The sequence below is a fragment of the Schistosoma mansoni genome, chromosome 2, assembly GCF_000237925.1.
Source record: "Schistosoma mansoni strain Puerto Rico chromosome 2, complete genome".
NCBI classification, from domain to species: domain Eukaryota; kingdom Metazoa; phylum Platyhelminthes; class Trematoda; order Strigeidida; family Schistosomatidae; genus Schistosoma; species Schistosoma mansoni.
In genome coordinates, this window is record NC_031496.1 from 1,997,180 (window position 1) to 2,020,503 (window position 23,324).

The following is a 23,324-nucleotide window of genomic DNA, read 5'->3' on the forward strand; positions in this document are numbered from 1 at the left end:
AAATCAGGTAGGAGAGTACACTTTCCAGATAGGAACGTAGCAACAACCATACTTATCTAGCCCAAATGCTACAAATTGTTCTCTATTTTTATTAACTGTTCTTTATTGGCCCCACGGAACTTCATTATACTTACTTTTAACTTCATGCAATCCTTATACACATACATAAAACGTTTCAACACATACAAACTATCATTACAACTTAACGCTTACTCATCACATCGGATTGTACATTTATTTTATAAAAATTTTTTTATCACTTTGTCGAACATAGATGTTAATAAAAAAAATCTTTGTTATGAAAAAAAATATCTACATTCTGAATGGGAACTTATGTAGCAAGCCCATTCAACTACTGTATTATTTGTGTGCTCTCTGTAATCCTAACATTTAATCCACTTTGTAAATTTATGTGTGAGTCTGATTGAGCGCATGTGTCTGCACATCAATCCTTAATCTGTTCTCTCATTGGTTGTAAACAAAGACAATCAATAATTTATCCACAACCATTAACACTCATAAATATATATGGATTTTTAACACTCATACACACACACACACTCACTTGCTTTCCCGGTGTGCTTGCTATCTGTACGCTTGCGGATTTTACCGAGCTTCAACAATAAACTATCTTTATAACTGGTGTTCAGGCTTTTGAATAATCTCGAGTAAACCCGTAATTCTACTAGGAGATTTAGCCTTCAGTAAATATTCAGTTAGCGGGATATAATTTATTTATTGGAGTCAGATATAGAGGAATTAATCCTCTACACGAGCCCTCCATCGGTGGCTGATAGCGATGTGATCTAATTGGGTCCAACGTTGGGACGAATTCGGGGGTCGCCATGTCAAAAGATGTTTTTCCTTATGCTTAAAGTTAGTATTTGTAAGAAGTAGGAGGTTATCTGAGCACAGCTGCAACAGACGGTCGCCATTATCTGTTCTTTGAGCCACGACACCATAAGATCCACCCAGGTGTCTTTCCCTCTCACTTAGTTTACCTACTTGAGCATTAAAGTCACCAGCCACTATTACTACATCAGAACGCCTAGCTTTTCGGAGAAGGTCAAAAAGTTTCCTGTAAAACTCATCTTTTATATCGTCTGAGCTGCAGTCAGTGGGAGAGTAGGCAGAGGCGACGAAGAGGCAACGACGGGTTTCCTTATCTTTCCGAGTCCTTACTGATCCGTTTAGTCGGACAGCGCATAGACGACTGTCTACTGGGATCCAGTCTAAAAGAGCTAGTTCTGCCCTAGGACTTAATGCTATACCTACTCCAGCGAGGCCACGGGAAGCAGCATCAGGGCTTCCAGATACACGAAGCGTGTATCGAGATGGTTCTTTATTTTGGTTAGGTGAGGTCAAATGAATGACGCTACTCGGATCTTGTATGCGCGTTTCGGAGACGCAGCACACATCGATGGTGTAAGATTCTAAGGTCCTAGCTAAGGGAGCCTGTTGTCCTATTTGGCACAATGTTCGGACATTAAAAGCTCCTACTTGTAGTTTAGAGCGTGGTTTCAGGAGACCAGGAATAACGTTCCGTGTACTCGAATCGTTTGCCCTAGCGGTGCGAGGTGATAAAAGGACGTGGGAAGGGTTAGTCGTGGAGATAAGAGAGTTATTAGGAGGTGTAGGAAGGATTTGAATGTGACCAACTTGGTCTCGTGTGCAGTTACGGGTATGAGGGCTAGTATCACTTCCCGGCTGCCCACACCGTGGAAGGGTATTTCTTGAGGGACCTGAAAAAGAAGTTGGATTAGTGTTGGTCATAACGACCTGGGAGCGTGACCGCAGTGCTCAAGGGACAACTGCTTGAGGTCGGTCACGCACGGCTTTTTTGTGGGGGATTTTTGATGTGTTAGCTCCGTTCTTCAAAGGACCTTATCGCCGGAAACGGAAATCCGTGGGATAAGGCGAGGTGTGCATTTTTAGGGTCGACCTTTTCTAACCTCACCCCTGCTTGTGGGAAGGCAGCATCGCTGTCATGCTGGTCGTCTGAAGGAAACACCCTACTGCCGCCACACCTCTGTACAGTCGGCAGTACGACTTTGCCTTCGGACCTTGGGTTTGCTGCTTTTAGTCTTACCGCTCTTCAACCGACCTGTCTGGCATGGTAGGACCTTGAGGAACGATTGTTCCAGTCAGCATAGCTCGATTGGATCATCACGATAGGCAAGCCCGACCACCACGTCAAGGTAGCAGCAACGGTCAGGAATCAGCTATGTAGTTTCAAAAAAATTATGTTAGATAAATGTGGGAGAAGACATGGATTTAAGGTAATTGTATTGGCTAAATAGACAATTTCACGTGTGCAGATGGAAAGAGAATGGACATAGTACCGGACAGTGGAGGTGATTCGGAGTAGCATAAGCTAATAATAATGATTGTTTGGATTGTAATAACAACAATCGATAGATCATTAGACATAATGAAAATAGGATATGTGAATGCCAGAATGTATTTACTAGTTAGTGTGTGTGATCAACTATTATACAAGGTTTAGTCTGATAGTTCATGATTACCTTCGTGGTTACCTAACCTCTTTTAGAAGCTTTCTACTATGAGAGCTTTAGCCACATTAGCAGGAACGTTACTGAAAATATGAAAAACTGAGTGTGAGAAAAAAATGAATTTCACCTGTGAGTTTTCGCATTGGTTTTCAATGTATCTCAGGCTGTAAGTTTTTTGTGAGCGTGACCTGCACAACTCAATATTTTGTAGGTTATGGATTTTCTGGGCACCTAGTTGCGAAAAGCATTTTAAAGATATTAACTTATGGCCGTGTAGTTTACTCGGTAAGGTATTGTCCTCGTTACATAGTAACTTCAAGTTGATGACCTTTGTTATATCTTTCACGTTTGTGTGAGTAGTTGTGCATGGTAAAATTCCCTCCAACCTACATACCATAAGACATTAGCCTTATTATCACTTTGAATATTTAGTTAATTCGTTCATCCATTCGCTTTAATGTACTACGTTCAACTACTGGTCCATCAAGGGTATTATCCATAAGCACTTATAATTATGTCTCTTCAACCGTTTCATTTCCATAGCAGTTGTTCGTCTATGGGAAATATCTTATATTCTTTAATGGTTGACTGCACAAGGTTTAAGAAGGGGTCTGTTCACCTGCATCAGCATACTGTTCAGATATCTCATTTATCTGTATACCTTATGCTTAACATTCTTCTTAAATGATAATGTTGTATCAAGTGAAGTGAAGTAATGTGATGCACTGGTGATTTTTGGGACGTAGTGAACAAAGCGTAGATTTAACGGCCAAAAAATTTTCAGTATTTGTTCTGAGTGTGGAGCTAACGAGCCTGAGTTTATTTGGTTATATCGGACTGCGTTATTCTGCATAGCGTACGAAGCGGTTTTGAGTAACTGGCATTAAATCAAGCCCAAACACTAAGTCTATACTCAATTTGGACGGTTCTAATTCAAGAAAAACTATATAGAGAACACGAAATACCTCAAGTAGTACATGTTGGGCTATATAGTCAAAGGTCTATTGAGCACAAAATGACGTTCTAAACATCCATAAATGAGTGTTCGGTACCTGACAATAAGTAAGAAGATATGATCAAGTACCCGTTCGCAAGAGTTTCAGAAACCGTTTCCAACATCCAAACAAAGTCAACAACCAAAGGCTGTATCTTGAGTTCGACCAAACACGAAGTTATCGTCAATGAAACAGCAGCATGCAATAGTAAAATTACGTAATGAATATGAATCTCTGTCTAGTCAATAATAAAAGCCCAGACAAAGATGACTGAAGAACACAAAACTTGGTTACAAGAGACTTGTATAAAAGTTAAAATACAAGATAGAGAAGGAGAAAAAAGAAATAACATTGCTGCAAAATGAAACAATTTAGACGGAACTTCGGCGTATTCCCTCCATTGTACTGACCACCTAAATCTCTCCAGCTACGTGAAGACATTTTCTAACCCATTCAGTTATGGCTATCCTAGATAACTTTCTTACGTCAATGGGTAGTGCAGCACTGACAAGAGTGTGCTTGTACATCCATAAACTTAACCCACAACATATAGTTATCCGGCTCACTTAGGAAAACAAAGATTTCTCATACCTTTTCTTGCAACCTCTTTCTTCATACGTACTATTACTGTTCTAACTAGGCTATCTCTATCTACTTACAATTGTCAGTCAATCTCATCGGCCATGTTCTGAGAGTAGTAAAGTTGTTAGTCATCACTACATCTACATCATCTTTCCACAGCTTTCTATGTTCTCGAGGCTATTTCTGTCTCATTGCAGTAACGGGAAGTATTCATTCACCTACCTATGCCAGAAAACGTTTTGGTGCATCCTTTTCCTACAATCATACTGAGTTTGATTGCAACTTCAGCGCTGCTATCCATAAAGGACCACATCAACTCTCCATCTAAAATGTCATCATTTTTGTGGCTCTGACAGCAGCTAGTGTTGACAGTTCATGGTTGGATTTAAGAGACAGGGAAAATATCTAAATAATTCGTAAATGACACTAGTACCAAACAAGTATCATTGTACCAGTAATTGAAAATTAGCCCTCAGAATTGGTCATTTTGATTTTCATGACTTTCATTATTCATAACTTCTTTAGGTGCTTCTGGACGTTTAACAGAATATGAATATGTAATTTGAGCAGAGATGGACTCCTGGTTTTCGGTATCACTGGGATATATAAAGAATAGTAAACTTTGTTCTTAAGGAATATTACCAATAAAAACATGGAAAATTATGCCCCAAACTGTCACTTGCCCGGTAACAAAAGATGGAGCTTTTCTGTCCATAAACTTTTAGTTGAACTTAATAGGTACTAACTGTCACCCAAAGTACTTTCCAAACGAAGGCAAGAGAAGACCATTGAAACGAACCACCTTTGTGAATACCACGTGTGATAAAGTGTCTATCAGTTTTACTCTTCTTTATTATGAATAGGCGAACTATACCATAGCTTGATAACTTATTAAGTTTCAAATACCTGAGGCTTTGGAGCACCATTCCAGGCAGCAAAAGAAGTACAAAATTTTCTCCACTTTCCTAAAACCCTACCGACTCCCCATTGTCAGAGAGTGGTTTCCGCCCGATTCCTTCAGTGGAAGTTTCCATTTATTCTAGGTTCTCCTTTGAGACTAACAAAACACTTAAAGACTCTTTTTAACAAAAAATTCTTCTGCCTAGCTTCTCGGTGCTTCCGTTAATTTCATTTGGGATGCCTTTACATTAAGTCCTACAACAATCTTAAAGTGTTTGTTGACTGATAGTTTTTTCTTTTACTGAGGCCAGCCTTACTACTGCTACTGAGTAAATAAACAAATTTTTAGGAGGAGACACCCTCTCTATTTCGAAATAACTGTCCCATACTAGCTAGTTATACAGGTTTTAAATGCAAAGAATGACATGAACAAAGAGCAAGCATTACAAGCTTGTTTGTATTTATTGCCATAGCAACTCCTCTTTCGCGCTTACAAAATTATGAAAATTAAAGAAGGGGAATTCACAGCTGCAATATATGGCGCGATTAAAGACCAGAAATATAAAGAAGCGGTGAATATACTAAATCAACAACTCCTCGTCCATCCAACCAATCGAGCTGCACTTTCACTACTTGGTTATTGCTTTTATCAGCTACAGGATTTTGTCAGTGCTTCCGATTGTTACGAACAATTGACTCAGCACTTCCCTGAAGTAGAAGAATATAAATTTTACTTTGCTCAGTCACTCTATAAAGCAGGCTTGTTTCAAGCTGCGACTAAAGTAAGTGCCTCTATGTGATAATTAATGATCGTACTACTAATTAAAATTATTCCAACTAATGTGCTAACTAAGATCTCCCAAACTATTGCGATTTGGGGCAAGTAGAGCTAGATCAGCACAAAAAATAACGTTTTATACTTTTAATTCGTAATCAGCGGGCCACCAAGTGCAGCGGAATCATTAGTTCTCACAAATGCCACACTTTATTAGATCTAAAAGGAAAACGTTAAGATAACATAGTTTCACATTTTGTGGTCTAATTGAACGTAAATTTATGAGTCTTTAATGTTGTGCTGAGCGTTTACTACCTCAACGGAGATGAGGAGTTTAAAGAATAAAATGGGTATGACCTAATTTTGGTTAGGCCGTTGACGCAACTATATGTAATCAGAATGATACTCAAATGGACCTCGAAAATTTTTTGTTGTAATAATCTGGTTATGTTAAGCTGCTTTACGGAGCTTTGTCTCAGCAGATTCACATATGAATTTCGACGTTATTAAAAACTGAAGAATCCTAACTACACTTAAAACCTGCCTATAAATGTGAAATGTATTTATGAAACCATATCAGAAGAGGCAGCGGATGAAGCAACACACATCTTACTGTTTTCATATTCGTATTTAAATTCTGATCCACAAGAGAACTGAGTGTAAACAATATTATGACCATCAACTGCCGTATAGTTCTTTTAGATCACTTCATAAATATGTTTGGTTGATTTTTTGTTCAGTCTCAAAATGAAAATATTTATGGATCGTCAATCTCTTCGCATTAGTGAGAAGTGATGGATTTCTTTTCAAATACTTAATTAAAATATCATATAAGCATACAACTAACTACTTATAAGGTATTTGGCAGATAATTTATGTGGTATTTTAAAATGCATCCTTTAGAAAGATCTCATGTTTTTAAACACACGGTGTGATTAAAATGTAAGTGACTAAGATTTACATGTAAATAAGCTTCGCTCATACCCTTTCATTAGAGTTTTCAGGTCTTTTATTAAGACGATAAACATAAAAGTTGTTATGAACAACGATTAAAAAGTTATACATTTTCTAGGTTGCATTGGAAATTCTTGTTGTAAGACAGATTGACGGACTAATTGTTAGTGAGTTCGGTTTGCAAATACTAGATTGCAAGTTTGGCCTTGATATTCTTGCTCCAACTATGGCAAACGGGCAGTATTACTGAATTCAATATCAGCAAAATGAATCAAACCTGACTGTGTAACACATTCTTGGTGAACGGTTTATCATAAATAAGATGTAAAATGTGTGTGGCTCATACCTTTGTTCCTTTCAATCCATTTAATATTTCAAAACGTAGCAGTAAATCTTAGAAGGCCTTCCTTTTGGATGTGTTTATTTCTAAAATGCTAGCAGGCAAGACTCACTTAAAAATGGCTTCTACGTTTTGTTAGTACAACACAAATATGTTCAAAAATCATCATAGAATATTTGGAAACGAAGAGTATTAAAGAAAAAGGGTGAAAATCATAATAAATACACAAAGGCTATAGTTAGTAATAAGAATAGGGCAACTCTAATGCAGACTGCTATAAATAGAGGGGTTATGTACATCGTTTTCATATGTATAAGCTACGCTTTTTGAGTCGATACTAATTGCTTCAGCTATATAAAAGGAGCATGATCTTTAGCTTTTCGGTCGAGTGCTAGGATCTTGATGTGTAACTGAGTAAGCATTTTTAGTGTTATGCCCATAGTAAATTAAGTGGGAAGGACTGGCACTGTTAATAGATTTCATAAAGCTTTTTCGTAACACTGTTGGCACGTGTTCACGAGCACCCAAGGATAAGAACGTTTGAGTACGGTCAATATAATTAGCCCCACTGGAGCAGCCAAATTAATAAACACAGACAGGTGAACCCGATTTGAGCATTTTGTCCCTAATTTTCTTCATCAACATTGGCTTCATTAAGAAATTTACATGTATTTCGAGAGTTGTTTTAGAAGACATACTCGTTCAATGTATTAGAATTTTACTCGCCTTATCAGTTAAAATCAAGCCTTAGATACAGAGTTCGCTTTTTAGCTGTGAGAGTCTGTGTTTCAATTTTAGGTTTAGTTATGCATTTCATTATGAAATTATCTGAGCATCCATTTTTTAGCAGCATTACCCTTAGTTTGCTTAACTCTTCCTACATACTATCCTCAGGATGTAGTCATCGGATTTTGTGACTCATAGGTCTAACTAGACGAATTTCATATTTGGGGTATGTGAACCTATGGTAGTGGATATATTGTACTGTCCGAGTTGCTATTCATTTTTACCAGATTATTCGACCTTCCTCAAAAAAGAACGTTGACAAATGCTAAACATTTATCACTTCTCTTCTCAACATGTGAGAATAATCAATAGGTATGCATTAATAAGTGTTTTTAGGAGTTCTTGTATGTTGCTCGTTTTGTTGCAGATAATTATTGTATCATCTATGTAACGAGAGCAGTATTCCAGTTTGTTAAGTGTCATATAACCTTTCGTTTTCTAAACTACTCAATAAAAATACAGGCAAAACTTAAACGTAGGATGGATCCAACTGCTGTTTGTTAGTAGAGTTCGTCGTTCAACATGAACTAGGTATTCATTGTGCATTTTAGCAGATACTACTTCACTTTATTCATTGACATCAGTAGCACCGTCTTCTTTTCTACAAGTTATTTATATAGATAATCGATAGTTTCAGTTAGTGAATATATTTAAAAACAAGAGAATGTATTTCTTCTCGGTGAATTTTCATTCAATTTATACCACATAAACCACTGCTCTTATTTTTCATAGTTATAGAGTGACCCCAAGATAGAGGCTGAAGTAGTTGAAGTAAACGTTATTGATGCATAAAAATGGTCTTTGCCACATTATGATTTTGACGTAAAAACAAAATTCAGTCAAAGTGGCCGATGTGAGGTATGGGGTTAATTTGTATGGCCAATGTTTCATGCCAGTAGACTTTATGAATCTAATCTATCAGGTATCAGATTCTAATACTTCTGTCTGTCAGTCAAACGCAAAGTTGAACCTAACGCGTGTACATATCGATTCACGTTGCCGCACTCTGTTAGCGCAGCGAGATGAAATTGTCAGTGAAACTGACTTGTAATCAATCTCAATAAAGAAGTTGAATAAAATCCTTATCCATCAGTTGAAATTATTGCTTCATTTATATTCTGTTGCTTCGACTTTTTCAATCCTGACCATGAACCAATCAATATTATACCACCATTGGAAACCTGGAAGCACTGGACGGCCGTTTCTTCTTAGTACTGGACTCCTCAGTAGTGTGCATTCACGCTCCCACACACTGGACTCGAACCCAGGACCTAAGGTTTTTCCCGAATACTTAACTTCTAGACCACTAAGCCGTAATCGACTGGTGTTAATGTCTAACTTCCACAAATCCACAATATTGCGCAACCATATTCCATTGTCTTCGATGGATAACTGCCTCACAACAGACATGATTGAACTCTACTGGTCTGATGAAATGATTTCATGCTGATAATAATTAAAAAAGGGTTAAATTACGTTTGTTGTGGTTGAGCATTCAGAGTATAGAAGTCCGTGCATCCAGAACTCCAAATAGGTTTGAATCTAAGACCTCTATACACTGAATTAAGCATAATGCCAACAGTTATCTTATAAAAAGCTCTGAATTATCTCAGATCAATAGATTTATCATCTATTTAAACATAAATTGTGTTTTCTTTTACAAAAAAAGGCTGCAGCTCAAATTGAAGATCCAAATTTCAAAGAAAAACTAAATAAACTCAATGCTGCTATACATTATGGTGAAGGAGACTTATCTGGTTCACGTAGTATAGTTGAACAAAATTCTACTGGGGACATTGATTCAATAATTAATCTCGGTTGCTTGTTCTATCGTGAAGGAGATTATCAAAAAGCTTGTCAACACTTTCAACAAGCTATACAAGTTAGTTATCTTTTAAATTAATTCTTCATTATTCGGAATACAAGTTACATTCCACCAATTTTAATAGTTGAAAGCGTGAGTCAATTGAAGCTAGACCACTATGGAAAACCTGGAAGCACTGGATGGCCATTTCATCCTATTACAGGACTTCTCAGCAGTGGCCAGTGGAGTTCAAACCACGTCTGTCGTGAGATATCAACTCACTGAAGATATTGGTGAAATGGTTGCTCAACTTTGTGGATCAGTTGAAGTTAGACATTAATACCGTTGGATGCCGGCTCAGTGATCTATCAGTTAAGTGCTCTGGCGCGAGACTGGTAGGTCCTGGGTTCGAATCTCGCTCGCGAGGTGGGATCGTGGATATACACTGTCCCTCAATAGTTTTGACCAGTTATCTCTTATAATATTTTACAAATAATTCAAATGAACTTTCGAAAATACAAAAAAACACACTCATATTTCTCCTTTTATTTTGTTGTCAAGACAACTGGTTACCAAGCACAATTAACTTATAATATTGCATTATGTTATTATCAAATGAAACAATATGCTCAATCATTAAAATATATTGCGGATATTATAGAACATGGTATAAGAGATCATCCAGAACTTGGTGTTGGTATGACTACAGAAGGTTTAGAAGTAAGAAGTGTTGGAAATACAATGATATTACATGAAACTGCTTTAATTGAAACGTTTAATTTAAAGGTGAGTTGAAATTATTGAGTATATATATACAGGGAGGATTCGTATTCTAGTTTATGGGAATCCTCAGCATGTCATATTCTATAATCTACTAGGAATCGAGCCCATTTATTTATCAATGATATGATGGGATAGTTAGTTTGACTTATTATTTATTTATTTAAACACATAAATATTGGTACAAGGAAACACCAGATACATATGCACCGTACAAATCTCATTCGATTTGTGTGAGAGCTATGATACTGTTCGTGTGCCCAAACTAAAGCAGGTGGTTTTCTTAGGAGGCCACTTCCGGAGCCTTTGACCTAAAGATCTGATCCACAAGGCAGTGGAGCATCGTGAGGAGATGCAGTCCCATGGTAGCCGGTGATCAATGATTGATTCGTACGCCATTTGTTCCCTCAGGATACTGGAGCCAGCCCATGTGCACCATTGGTTTGGAATGAGGGTTTTCAAACTCTTCTAGGTGATTTTACCGTGTCCACCAACCAGAATAAAGCGCCGGACATTCGCTTTTCGTTCTCTCAATTTCGTATACCACAGTAATGCCACGAGAAGGCAGTGAGTAGGACTTCCCTCGTGGAGGCTATATACGCGTGGCCAGGTGAGAGCATTTGGGGAGGGAGAGCGGACTCTCCCCACTCTCAGGCGTACCAAGGCATTTGGAGGCGGTTAGAATAAATAAAAATTTGTATCTAAAAGACCAAGGTGATCAAAAAGTTATTTTCTTCGTCGAGACTATCCGTACATCCTAATTCTTATATATCTGTAAATTAAACAATTATTTGGGCACAAAACATTTCATCAAAGTATTAGGACTACGTTTTACTTATTTATGCTATTTTTATGTTCTCTGAACTATTCGATGTAATGGTAAGGCTTTCATTAGTCGTCTTGCATATCATCATTAACAACTACTTCAGATGGAAGTGAACTCATTGAAATTATTACATTCGTTCGTGCCTATTGGCCTTATGGGTTTTTAGTCAGAAGGGGTTTTGTGGAGAATTTAGTATTTTCATAGTTGAAATCATGAGTCGATTGAAGCTAGACCACCATGGAAAGCCTGGAAGCACTGAACGGCCGTTTCGTCCTATTGTGGGACTCCTCAGTGGCAGTGCGCATCCACGATCCTGCCTCGCGAGTTTATGAAAAATACAACAATAAAACAAATGCACACAACTGATCATTGAATGCTGGATTTTGGGAATGAGTTAAGAATGTAAACAAACATCTGGTTTTTCTAAGTAAGACAGAAAGTATTTCTTGTTACTTACACTATATATTATCGAGATATAATGAGTTATAGTATTGAAACGTTTGCACATGAGACTTACTTTCTAATAGAGATTGAATCCCTGTAACTCAATGAACTGATTCTAGTAGAATAGTTTCGTAGTCAGTATTTATCATTTCAGTGATTTTGTGGGGGTAGGGTCTGATTTGTAATATGGTTCAGCATCATTTAGGGTATCATAGAAAATCAAGAATCACTGGACAGATGCTTCGTCTTAGTATGAGACAGTTCCTTCATCTGTAAACACTCCCAACCGTTGCTGCTACCTTAACGTGGTGGTCGAGCTTGCCTACCGTAATGAACCAATCGAGCTATACTGGCTGGAACAGTCATTCTTCAAGGTTCTACCATGCCAGACAGGTCGGTTGAAAGACAGTAAGACTAAAAGTAGCAAACCCAAGGTCTGAAGGCGAAGTCGTACTGCTGATTGTACAGAGGTGTGACTGCAGTAAGATGTTTCCTTCAGACAACCAGCATGACAGCGATGCTGCCTTCCCACAAGGAGGGGTGGGGTTAGTAAAGGTCGACCCAAGAAATGCACACCTTGCCTTATCCCACGGATATCCGTCTTCGGCGGTAAGGGCCCAACAAGAACGGAACTAACACAAAAACTACCCACAAAAAGGTTGTGTAAGACTGACCTCAAGCAGTTGTCCTTTGAGCACTGCGGTCACGCTCTCAGGTCATTAAGACCACTTCTAACCCAATTTCCTTTTCAGGTCCCTCAAGAAATACCCTTCCATGGTGTGGGCAGCCGGGAAGTGATATTAGCCCTCATACCCGTAACTGCACACGAGACTAAGTTGGTCACTTTCAAATCCTTCTGTAAACACTGAAATAAAATAAAAAAGACGTTGAGTCTTATGAATAGAAGTATGATCTGTGAGATCCTTTAGAGGGTTTTAATTTAGCAATCGAGTTATGAGTGTAATCTAGAAGCCAAAAGACAAGATTTGTTTGGAATATAATACTAGGAAGTTGTACACAACACAAACTACTCAATCAATATTAAGTAGTGTAATCAATACACGAAAAGGAGCTAGCGGCAAATAAATGAAGTTAGAAGATATGAAATGGATTTGATATCATGATTAACATTGAAGGTTTGTAGAGAAATTTTTTTATTTTCAAGGTAGATTTTAGCATGAAGTGACTCATTGTTGAAAAATACTGAGAACCATGGTGCAAAAGGTAGTTTCTCTTTCCTGAATTGAGACTCTCCAGAAATGGATTGAACATGAACTCGACATCAGTCTTACCTAAAGCATTAAAGTTTTACAATGAGGTCAATAAATTTAAACCACTCATTCAATATCCAGTATTTCAAATTGCTGTATGAAAGTTCATTCAGACCCAATCGAACATTTTCCACAAACCTCCTGTTTCAATAATTACGTGTTCTCATAGTTGAAATCATGTGTCAATTGAAGCTAGACCACTATGGAAAACCTGGAATTACTGGAAGACCGTTTCGTCCTATTGTAGGACTCCTCAGCAGTTCGCATCCACGATCCCGCACTCGCGAAATTCAAACCCAGGACCTACCAGTGTCGCGCCAGAGCACTTAACAGATAGACCACTGAGCCGGCATCCGGTGGTGTTGATGTCTAACTTCAACCAATCCACGAAGTTTGAGAAAGCGTTCACCAATTGTCTTTAGTGAGTTGTTATCTCACAACAGACGTGGTTTGAACTCCATTGGTCACTGCTGAGGAGTCCCATAATAGGACGAAACGGCCGTCCAGTGCTTCCAGGTTTTCTATGGTGGTCTAGTTTTAACTAACTCATGATTTCAACTATGAAAATGCTGAGATCTCCACAAAACCCCTTCTGATCAATTACGTGTTTATTAGTGATGATTAGCATTCTTGGATTACTAGTGGAAAGCTGTACCTCATGAGATTCAGAATTTAAATATCTGGTTTTCCAATAGCACTCAATTTATTACAATAAAACTTTGGAATACTTTCCCGAATATTAGATCTTGATCAACTGAAATGTTTTAGACATGTGTCATATATGCTTACTTGTTTCCTTTCTTAACTCACGATGTTTCCTGTTTAAGCATCAGGTTGCTAGGGCTCTGGAAGTGATAAAATCAAAGAGTGACATTGACCCATGAAATCATCCAGTCATGTTAGTTGTCTGGTTGAGATACCCACGTTAACCGCGATTATCAGTGGCTATAGACGTTGAAGGATATATCTCAGAATCAGTGTCATGATCGTACAAATATATTCATTCTTTAGTTCCCTCTTATCATCTTCAAACCCTAATCTTTCACATTAATGCTTATACTCTTACTACTTCTACCACTATGGGATTGGAATCAACTACTGCATCTCTGTGCTAATGTGGTATGGCAACTCGAACTGATTTACGTACGTACATACGAAGTTCTACGTTGTGACTGACTGACTGACTAACTGACTCCCTCTTATTAACTATTGTCTTTGGTATTTTCTTCTATTTAAGGCAGCTATTGAATTCAATTTAAAAAATTATACTTCAGCATCTGAAGCATTAACAGATATGCCACCAAGAAGTGAAGAAGAACTTGATCATATTACATTACATAATCAAGCTTTAATCAATATGGAAATAGAACCAGATATTGGTTTTCAAAAACTTCAATTTCTATTACAACAAGAAACCTTTCCATCGGAAACATTTGCTAATCTATTATTACTTTATATTAAATATGAATATTATGATTTAGCTGCTGATGTATTAGCTGAAAATACAACATTAGCTTATGAATATCTATCATCGGATTTATTTAATTTTATTGAAGCTGTCATTCTTAGACAAACTGCTCCACAAGATGCTTATAAGTAAGTTGATTCATTGAAATAGATCTTCATTTCATCTTTACAACTGGTAGTAAGTCAAATTGCCTTGTGGGAAGGCAGAATCACTGCAGATGCTGGCTGTCTGAAGGAAACATCTTACTGCTGTCACACCTCTGTACAGTCAGCAGTACGATTTTGCCTTCGGACCATGGGATTACTGCTTTTAGTATTACCGCTCTTCAACCAACCTGTCTGGCATGATAGGACCAGCCAGTATAGCTCGATTGGTTCATCACGATAGGCAAGCCAAACCACCACGTCAAGGTAGCAACAACGGTCGGGGCAAGTGACACCTATCTATGTTCATCAGTAGTTTACACATTTGCATGGATCGATCAGTGTCATATATTTCTGTACTTAATGTTCAACAAACTCTATCAGTCAGCCTGTAATATGGTTACTAAACTAAGTGATTGAATATTCTCTTTACTGTTTTGATGGCTAAACCTAAGTTTCGTGTTAATTAGTACTCGTCAGTGTGACTTACTTGTGATCTGAAAGAAAGTGATCTTCGGTGTAGGATTTGAAGAGAACTATTCAAAGACGAACTCGACTCTCACTTAATTTAAATGTCACAATCCCCTAGGAGGTTAATTATGGCTCAAATTTACCAATAATAACGTCCCTTGTTCGTAGCGTAGTACAGGTTGGAATCTCTCATGATGAATGAGTCTCTTGAAGATTGTAGTGAAGATATCACCACATTTTGTAGTTTAACAACTCTTTACCAGTAGCACCTATAATCGAATCGCGCCCACCGAGTTAAAATCAAAAGTCAGAAGCGAGGAGGTTGGAAGATATATTTGATGGGTTATCAATATATCGATAAGTGACTGATGTAATCTGGCTAATGATCGTAGGAGATGCTTCCCATGCCGTTCTGTAACGTGATCTGGTACGGATGCATGACCGAGCGCCTTCAGCTAAACGAGTCCATTAAAACTAATGTATACTATTAAGACAACTGATGGCAAGTGATGGGAGGTTATCAGTAAGTAGCCGTTACACGTCACAAGATTTAGCCATTACTTACTTACGCCAATTACTCTCAATGGAGCATAAGCCGCCGACCAGCATTCTCCAACCAGATTTGTCCTGGGCCGTCTTTTCTAGTTCTATCCAGTTCTTGTTCATTCTTCTCATGTCTGTCTCTATTTCTCGGCGTAATGTGTTCTTTGGTCTTCCTCTTCTCATTTGGCCTTCAGGATTCCATGTGAGGGCTTGTCTTGTGACGCATTTGGGCGATTTCCTGGGATCGCTAACCCCATGTCCAACCCTCCTCCTTTACCCGGGCTTGGGACCAGCAGTAGCCCTCGGAGGAGCTACAGGCGGAGTTAAGATTTAGCCATGGATCTTCAGATTTCGTAACGACACTGCTTAATCACTGTGACATTGTTTGATAATCTGTATTTTCTCTGTTTTAGATAAATATTCACACAATCACTTATGTGAACGCTCATGATGTTCATACTGTTAACGAAATTGGAAATGAATTTTTGATGACTTAATGAAAAGGGGGTTTTTCTGTGGAGATCCACAGAAAAACCTCTTATCATAATGCTCACTAGTGACTGGCTCCATGAGGTATTTCCTGGAGTTCTAGTGAGAAGCAGTAACCAGTAGAGTTCAATCAGGTCTGTTGCGAGATATCAACTCACTGAAGATATTGGTGAAATGGTTGCTCAAATATCGTGGATTGGTTGATGTTAGACATTAACACCGTTGGATGCCGGCCATCTCAGTGGTCTATCGATCAAGTGCTCTGGCGCGAGACTGGTAGGTCCTGGGTTCGATTCTCGTGAGGCGGGATCGTGGATGCGCACTGCTGAGGAGTCGCAAAATAGGACGAAACGGCCATCCAGTGCTCCCAGGTTTTCTACGGTGGTCTAGCTTCAATTGACTTATGATTTCAAGTATATATAAAAATTACTTAATGAAAAGTTTTGCGTCTAACAATGTCAATGAAGCTGAGTTAGAGATACTAACCTATAGATGATATCGACTAAGAATTATACCGTTATCACAATATGATTCAGGTTGATAATATTAATTACTGATTTTTAACTTGACACTGGTTCAATAAGCAGTTATTGCGAAACTTTAAATCCTACAGGAGGTTAGCCATTGTTCAGATAACTTAGTAACAATGTCTTTGATTACAAAACTGGATGATATCGATTTGTACATCATGAGGAACATAAGCTTTCTTATAATTCCATGTACGTCTCACTGATATGTCCCAGTTAATACGAATTCTAGATCCACGGTCTTCTGTAGATCGCCGTCAACAGTCAGATAACATCGGTTAACTTAAATTAGTGAACTCATTGCAACTTAACTAATGTTATCGGACTAGCATTAAAGATGAAAGAAATGTTGCATTGTTAAATCAATGTAGATGTAAATTTATTTATTTATTTAAACACATAAATGTTGGTACAAGGAAGCACCACATATATATGCGCCGCACAAATCTCATTTGATTTGTGTGAGGGCTGTGATACTGCCCAGGTGCACAAACTGAAGAAGGTGGTTTTCTTAGGAGGCTACACCCGGAGCATCTGACCTAAAGATATGATTCACAAGGCAGTAAAGCATCGTAAAAAGATGCAGTCCCATGGTAGCCGGTGACCAACCATTGATTCCTAGGCCATTTGTTCCTTCAGGATACTGGAGCCAGCCCATGTTCACCATTGGTTTGGAATCAGGGTTTTCCAACTCCCCCAAAGTGGATACTCCACATCCACCAACCCGGTTAAAGCACCGGACATTCTCTTTTCGTCCTCTCAATTTCGTAAAGAACACCACCGCCACTGTGAGAAGGCAGTGAGTAGGACTTCCCTGACAGAGGCTGTATATGCGTGGCCTTGTGAGAGCATTTCGAGAGAGAGAGAGAGAGAGCAGACTCTCCCCACTCTCAGCCGTACCAAGGCATTTGGGGGCGCAGATTTAAAGAGGCATAATGGGATCAGGAACATGTGGAAATCCAGTTAGTAGTTTAAGGTTCTATGATGATTTAGGTGTCAGTTTGAATCCAGTTGTCTAAACTTATTTTATAATAGATGAAGTATTCAGCAAGTTTTTTTTTTGTAATTTTTTTCAAGTCGTCTTGATCAAATGGCTATTAAACATACAGAACAATTAAGACGTTTAACAAAAATCATTCAAGAAGCAAGACAAAATCAAAATGATGAATTAGTTAGAACTACTGTACAAGAATATGATATAGTATTGGAGAATTACATTCCAGTATTAATGCAACAAGCTAAAATCTATTGGGATATGGAAAATTATCAACAGGTAAACTAATGTTATACAAAAGATTGTTATTGTTTATTTGTTTCATTGTTGAAAAGGGTAAGTCAATTGAAGCTAGACCATCAGGGAAAACCTGGAAGCACTGCTTGACTGTCGTTTCGTCCTATTGTAGGACTCCTCAGTGGCAGTGCGCATCCACGACCTCGCCTTGCGAGATTCGAACCCAGGACCTACCATTCTCGTGCCAGAGCACTTAACCGATAGACCACTGAGCCGGCATCCCATGGTGTTTATGTCTAACTCCAACCAATGTCTTTGGTACGACTGATGTCGAGTTCATGTTCAATCCATTTCTGGAGAGTCTTAGGAGCTATCTTTTGCCCCATGGCTCTCAATATTTTTCAACAATGAGTCACTTCGTGCTAAAATCTACCCTGAAAATAAAAAATTTCTCTACAAACCTTCAATGTTAATCATGATATCAAATCTATTTCATATCTTCTAACTTCATTTACTTGCTGCTAGCTCCTTTTCGTGTATTGATTACACTACTTAATATTGATTGAGTAGTTTGTGTTGTGTACAACTTCCTAGTATTATATTCCAAACAAATCTTGTCTTTTGGCTTCTAGATTACACTCATAACTCGATTGCTAGATTAAAACCCTCTAAAGGATCTCACAGATCATACTTCTATTCATAAGACTCAACGTCTTTTTTATTTTATTTCAGCGTTTACAGAGTCAGTCAGTCAGCAACAACGTAGAACCAGGCATGTATATATGCATCGGTCCAAGTTGCCATACCCCACTAGCACAAGATAAATACCAAATTCATAGAAGTAGTTAAGTTAGTGGTGGTAATATATAAAAATTAGGTTGCATATAAGGATTTTGTACACGAAGAAAGACAGATATGAAGTAATATTAATATTAAGGTTTGAGCGAAGATAAAGAGTGTATACACATACGCCGTTGTGATCGATTCTGAGCCATGTCACTCAGAGTCTCCAACCATTGGTTACGATAGTCACGCGGACCCCAATCAAATAGTCTGCATCTACCAACATGCCTCAGACTAGAAGTTAGTGCTTTCAAGCACTGATGCCACATTTTGGTTTGGCCACCCCTAACTCTCTTTCGACCATACTCAATACTAGTCAGAATAGCGCGTCGTAGTAATCGGTGTTCAGACATACGTAACACGTGGCCAAACCATCTCGAACCCAGGACCTTCTGGTCTCGCGCAACAAGCTAAAATTTATTGGGATATGAAAGATTATCAACAGGTAAACTAATGATATACAGAGATTGTCATTGCTTATCTATATAAAGTGTGTCACATTAAAACTAGCAGACAAATCTATGGAGTATTAATACTTCGAAGATCATCGAAACGATCATATTCTGTCACAAAGTTATATAGAAAATGAGAGATAAGCCTATGAGTACTATTCCATCATCCATATGTTTGTTTTTTTATTTTCATAATTGAAAGTGTGAGTCAATTGAAGCTAGACCATTAGAGAAAACCTGGAAGCACTGCTTGACGGTCGTTTCGTCCTATTGTAGGACTCCTCAGTGGCAGTGCGCATCCATGATCCCGCACTCGCGAGATTCGAACCTAGGATCTACCGATCTCGCGACAGAGTACTTAACCTTATTATTTTGTCTAACTTGTTAATGCAGACAAGTAGTAAGCGTTAATCATTACCTTTAGGAACTAAAGTTACATACATATAATCTTGGTATTCATTAGTTCCATTGTTGGTTGGTCATAACACCAACTAATTTGGACTATAGACTTGATTAACAAGAGCTTAGTTATTCAACTGTAAACAGTGTTATGCTCTATAACATTAGCACTTCTTAAAACTCAACTAATTAGATTTACAATCCATCTAACAAGATAAATGACCTAGCATTATGATTGAACTTGCTTATTATGAAAGTTTACCTTCCACTTACTGAAAGTATTAGTCCCTTGAAGAGTTCAAATATGCCTTACATGTGGAAACCTAACCAGCATAAAACTCAATTCTATGGCTTAATATCACTTGGCTTCCTGTACTATATCCTTATATACACTCTTTCTTTTATATATTACCATCATTAAATTAACTACTTTTATGAATATGGTATTCATCCTGTTGTGCTAATGAGGTATGGCAACTTGGACCGATGCATATATGTGTCTGGTCCTACGTTGTAGCTGATTGAAAGACTGAACGTTTGGCCCAAAATAACCCGTAGTCAGTTAGTGACTTCTGTATGCTTATGTGATCATCATTCGCAGTCTCGAAATGCTCTCATATGACTATGCGTATACAGCCGCTGATAGAAATGTCCCACTTACTGATTTCTCGTGGCATTACTGTTGTTTACGAAATTGAGAGGATGAAAAGTGAATATCCGGTGTTTTTTGACCAAGTTGATGGATATAGAGAATTCATCTAGGAGAGTTTGAAATCCCTCATTTAAAATCAATGGTCACCGGCTACCATGGGACTACATATCCTGATGTTGCTCCACCACTTTATGAATTAGACCTTTGGGTCAAACGCTTTGAGGTGTAGCCCCCCATAAGGAAAACCATTTGCTTCAATTCAAGCACCCAGGTAGTATCTCAATCCTTAAAGTGTGGTGCACATGGGCTACAGGATCCTGAGGGAACGAATCGCATATGAACCTATTATTGTTAACCAGTTACCATGGGACTGCATCTCCTGATTTTGCTCCACTAGTTTATGAATTAGACCTCCAGCTCAAACGCTTTCAGATGTAGCCACCCCCCCCTCCAAAGAAAAACAACTTGCTTCAATTTAGGTATCCAAGGTAGTATCACAATCCTTACACATATGAAATATTAAACTATGACATATATAATTTCATTTAATATTGTCTGATTTGAATCTTCCCATTGATGTTTTTAGGACTGCAACTGATCAGTCTCTAATTGGCATATGTGCATACTGTGCGTATTACCTCGACATAGCCTTAATTCACAAGCATTATAAGCAACGATGGATAGTGGCTAGCAGTGGAATCCAGTTTGACGCGCGTCACTTCGTCCTATTTCGGACTCTTCAGTTGGATGTACCTTTTAGCATCTCAGAGTTGATGTTCACTCTAGGACTCAAACACATATATAACTATCAGACGGGGTTTTATGGAGATTTAGTATTTTTCATGGTCGAAAGCGTGAGTCAATTGAAGCTAGACCACCATGGAAAATCTGGAAACACTGGACGGCCGTTTCATTCTATTGCGGGACTCCTCGGCAGTACGAATCCACGATCCCGCACTCGTGAGACTCGAACCCAGGACCTACCAGTCTCGCGTCAGAGCCCTTAACCGATAGACCACTGAGCTGGCATCCAACTCCCCTAAGTGGATACTCCACATCCACCAACCCGGTTAAAGCGCCGGACATTCGCTTTTCGTCTTCTCAATTTCGTAAAAAACAGTAATGTCACGAGAAGGCAGTGAGTAGGACTTCCCTGGCAGAGACTATATACTCGTGGCTATGTGAGAGCATTTGGAGAGGGAGAGCGGACTTTCCCCACTCTCAGCCGTACCAGGGCATTCGTGGGGGCGCCCCCCGCTTCCACCTAAGGAAAAACCACTTGCTTCAATTTAAGCATCCAAGTTAGTATCTCAATCCTTCTTGTATCGATATTCACTTTTCCCTTCTTTCTTTTTCTTTCTCTCTTATTATTTAGGTAGAAAAAATCTTTCGTAAATCCGTAGAATTTTGTAATGATCATTCTATATGGAAATTAAATGTAGCCCATGTATTATATATGCAAGAGAATAAATATAAAGAAGCATGTCAATTTTATGAACCAATAATTAAGAAACAATATCATCATAAGTTACTCAACATTAGTGCTATTATTTTAGCTAATTTATGTGTTACTTATATAATGACTAGTCAAAATGAATATGCTGAAGAATTAATGCGTAAAATTGAAAAAGAAGAAGAAGAACAAGAAGAACAAGAAGAACTACATCGTGGAACTGACGGCGATGTCGACGGTGTCGTCGACGATCATCATCATGATGATGATGTTATATTATCTCGTCATCATTCAAAGAAAAAATTATTTCATTTATGTATTATTAATTTAGTAATTGGTACATTATATTGTACTAAAGGGAATTATGATTTTGGTATTAGTCGTATTATTAAAAGTTTAGAACCATATCATAAAAAATTAGGACCAGATACATGGTAAGTAATCAATATGTTGTTTGTTTGTTTATTTGTTTTACTTTACTTTACTTATTTACGCCTGTTACTCCCGATGGAGCATAGGCCGTCGACTAGTATTCTCCAACCCACTCTGTCCTGGGCCCTTCCTTTCTGGTTCTATCCAATTGTTGTTCATTGTTTTCATAGTTGAAATCATGAGTCAATTGAAGCTAGACCACTATGGAAAACTTGGAAACACTGGACGACAGTTTCGTCCTATTGTAGGACTCCTCAGTGGCAGTGCGCATTCACGATCCCGCAATCGCGAGATTCGCGCCAGATCACTTAACCCATAAATCACTGAGCTGTTCGGCGTCTAACGGTGTTAATGTCTAACTTCAAGCAATCCAAGAAGTTAAAGCAACCGTTCACCAATCGTCTTTAGTGCTTCCAGGTTTTCTATGGTGGTCTAACTTCAATTGATTCATGATTTCAACTATGAAAATACTGAAATCTCCAAAAAAACCCCGTTCTGATTATGTATTATTTGTTTATAAACATTATTAACTGAACTATTACCTATTCACAATTGATGGATCACTTAGGTGGTGATCAATGTTATGTGTGTCAAGTCCTTCTTAGTGCAGATTGAATGTTATCGATCAAGTTGCAATGTGGTCGCTAGTCTAGGGGGTTTGACACTACGTGCCTTATGTTGAGATAAGATAGTGGTTGGAGGTGGTCAACAGGAATCCCTGGACCCGGGTTTCATGCTACTCAGTGGTAACGTTTCTAATTGTGAAGCTGAGTGACACGGGATCGAATTCGTCAGAGAGCACCAGTTACCTCAAGATTACAGATATACCTTGCTGGCGAGTGCCAAATAGCACGAAACCCGGGGTTTGCTGTTGACTACCTCCAATCACCCTTTTATCTGAACTGTACCTATGTATGCCAATATCATAAGAATTCCACATGATAGACTACAATGCAAAATAATGCATGAATGACAGCTGACAGATACATTCTAAATGAGTTAGACAATGCTGCTTATTATCATCCCTCTTCCTTTTTCTTCCGATGGTCGACTGGATTATAAATATCTCGACATCTGACGGAAAATATGGAATACAATGGACATCTCGGAATCAACTACAAGATTTGAACTTTACAGATGGCCTAACTCTTCTATCCCATACACACGAACAAATGAAACTGAAAACAAATAGTGTAGCAACAGCCTGTGCAGCAGTAGGTATCAACATACACAAAGGAAAAATCAAGATCT

General features: G+C 38.3%; 1 protein-coding gene across 1 annotated transcript in view; it reads left to right on the plus strand.

Annotated features, from left to right (window-relative positions):
• Positions 1-5,490: 5,490 nt before the first annotated feature.
• Positions 5,491-23,324, plus strand: part of Smp_166420 (hypothetical protein) — a gene marked incomplete at both ends in the record, with an annotated part of 28,452 nt that continues 10,618 nt past the window's right edge. Inside the window, 6 exons of the mRNA XM_018795300.1 lie at positions 5,491-5,772; positions 9,515-9,727; positions 10,211-10,435; positions 14,208-14,566; positions 17,689-17,884; positions 21,564-22,075. Of these exons, the coding sequence (XP_018649626.1) occupies positions 5,491-5,772; positions 9,515-9,727; positions 10,211-10,435; positions 14,208-14,566; positions 17,689-17,884; positions 21,564-22,075 (1,787 nt within the window). The remainder of the gene's footprint in view (positions 5,773-9,514; positions 9,728-10,210; positions 10,436-14,207; positions 14,567-17,688; positions 17,885-21,563; positions 22,076-23,324) is intronic.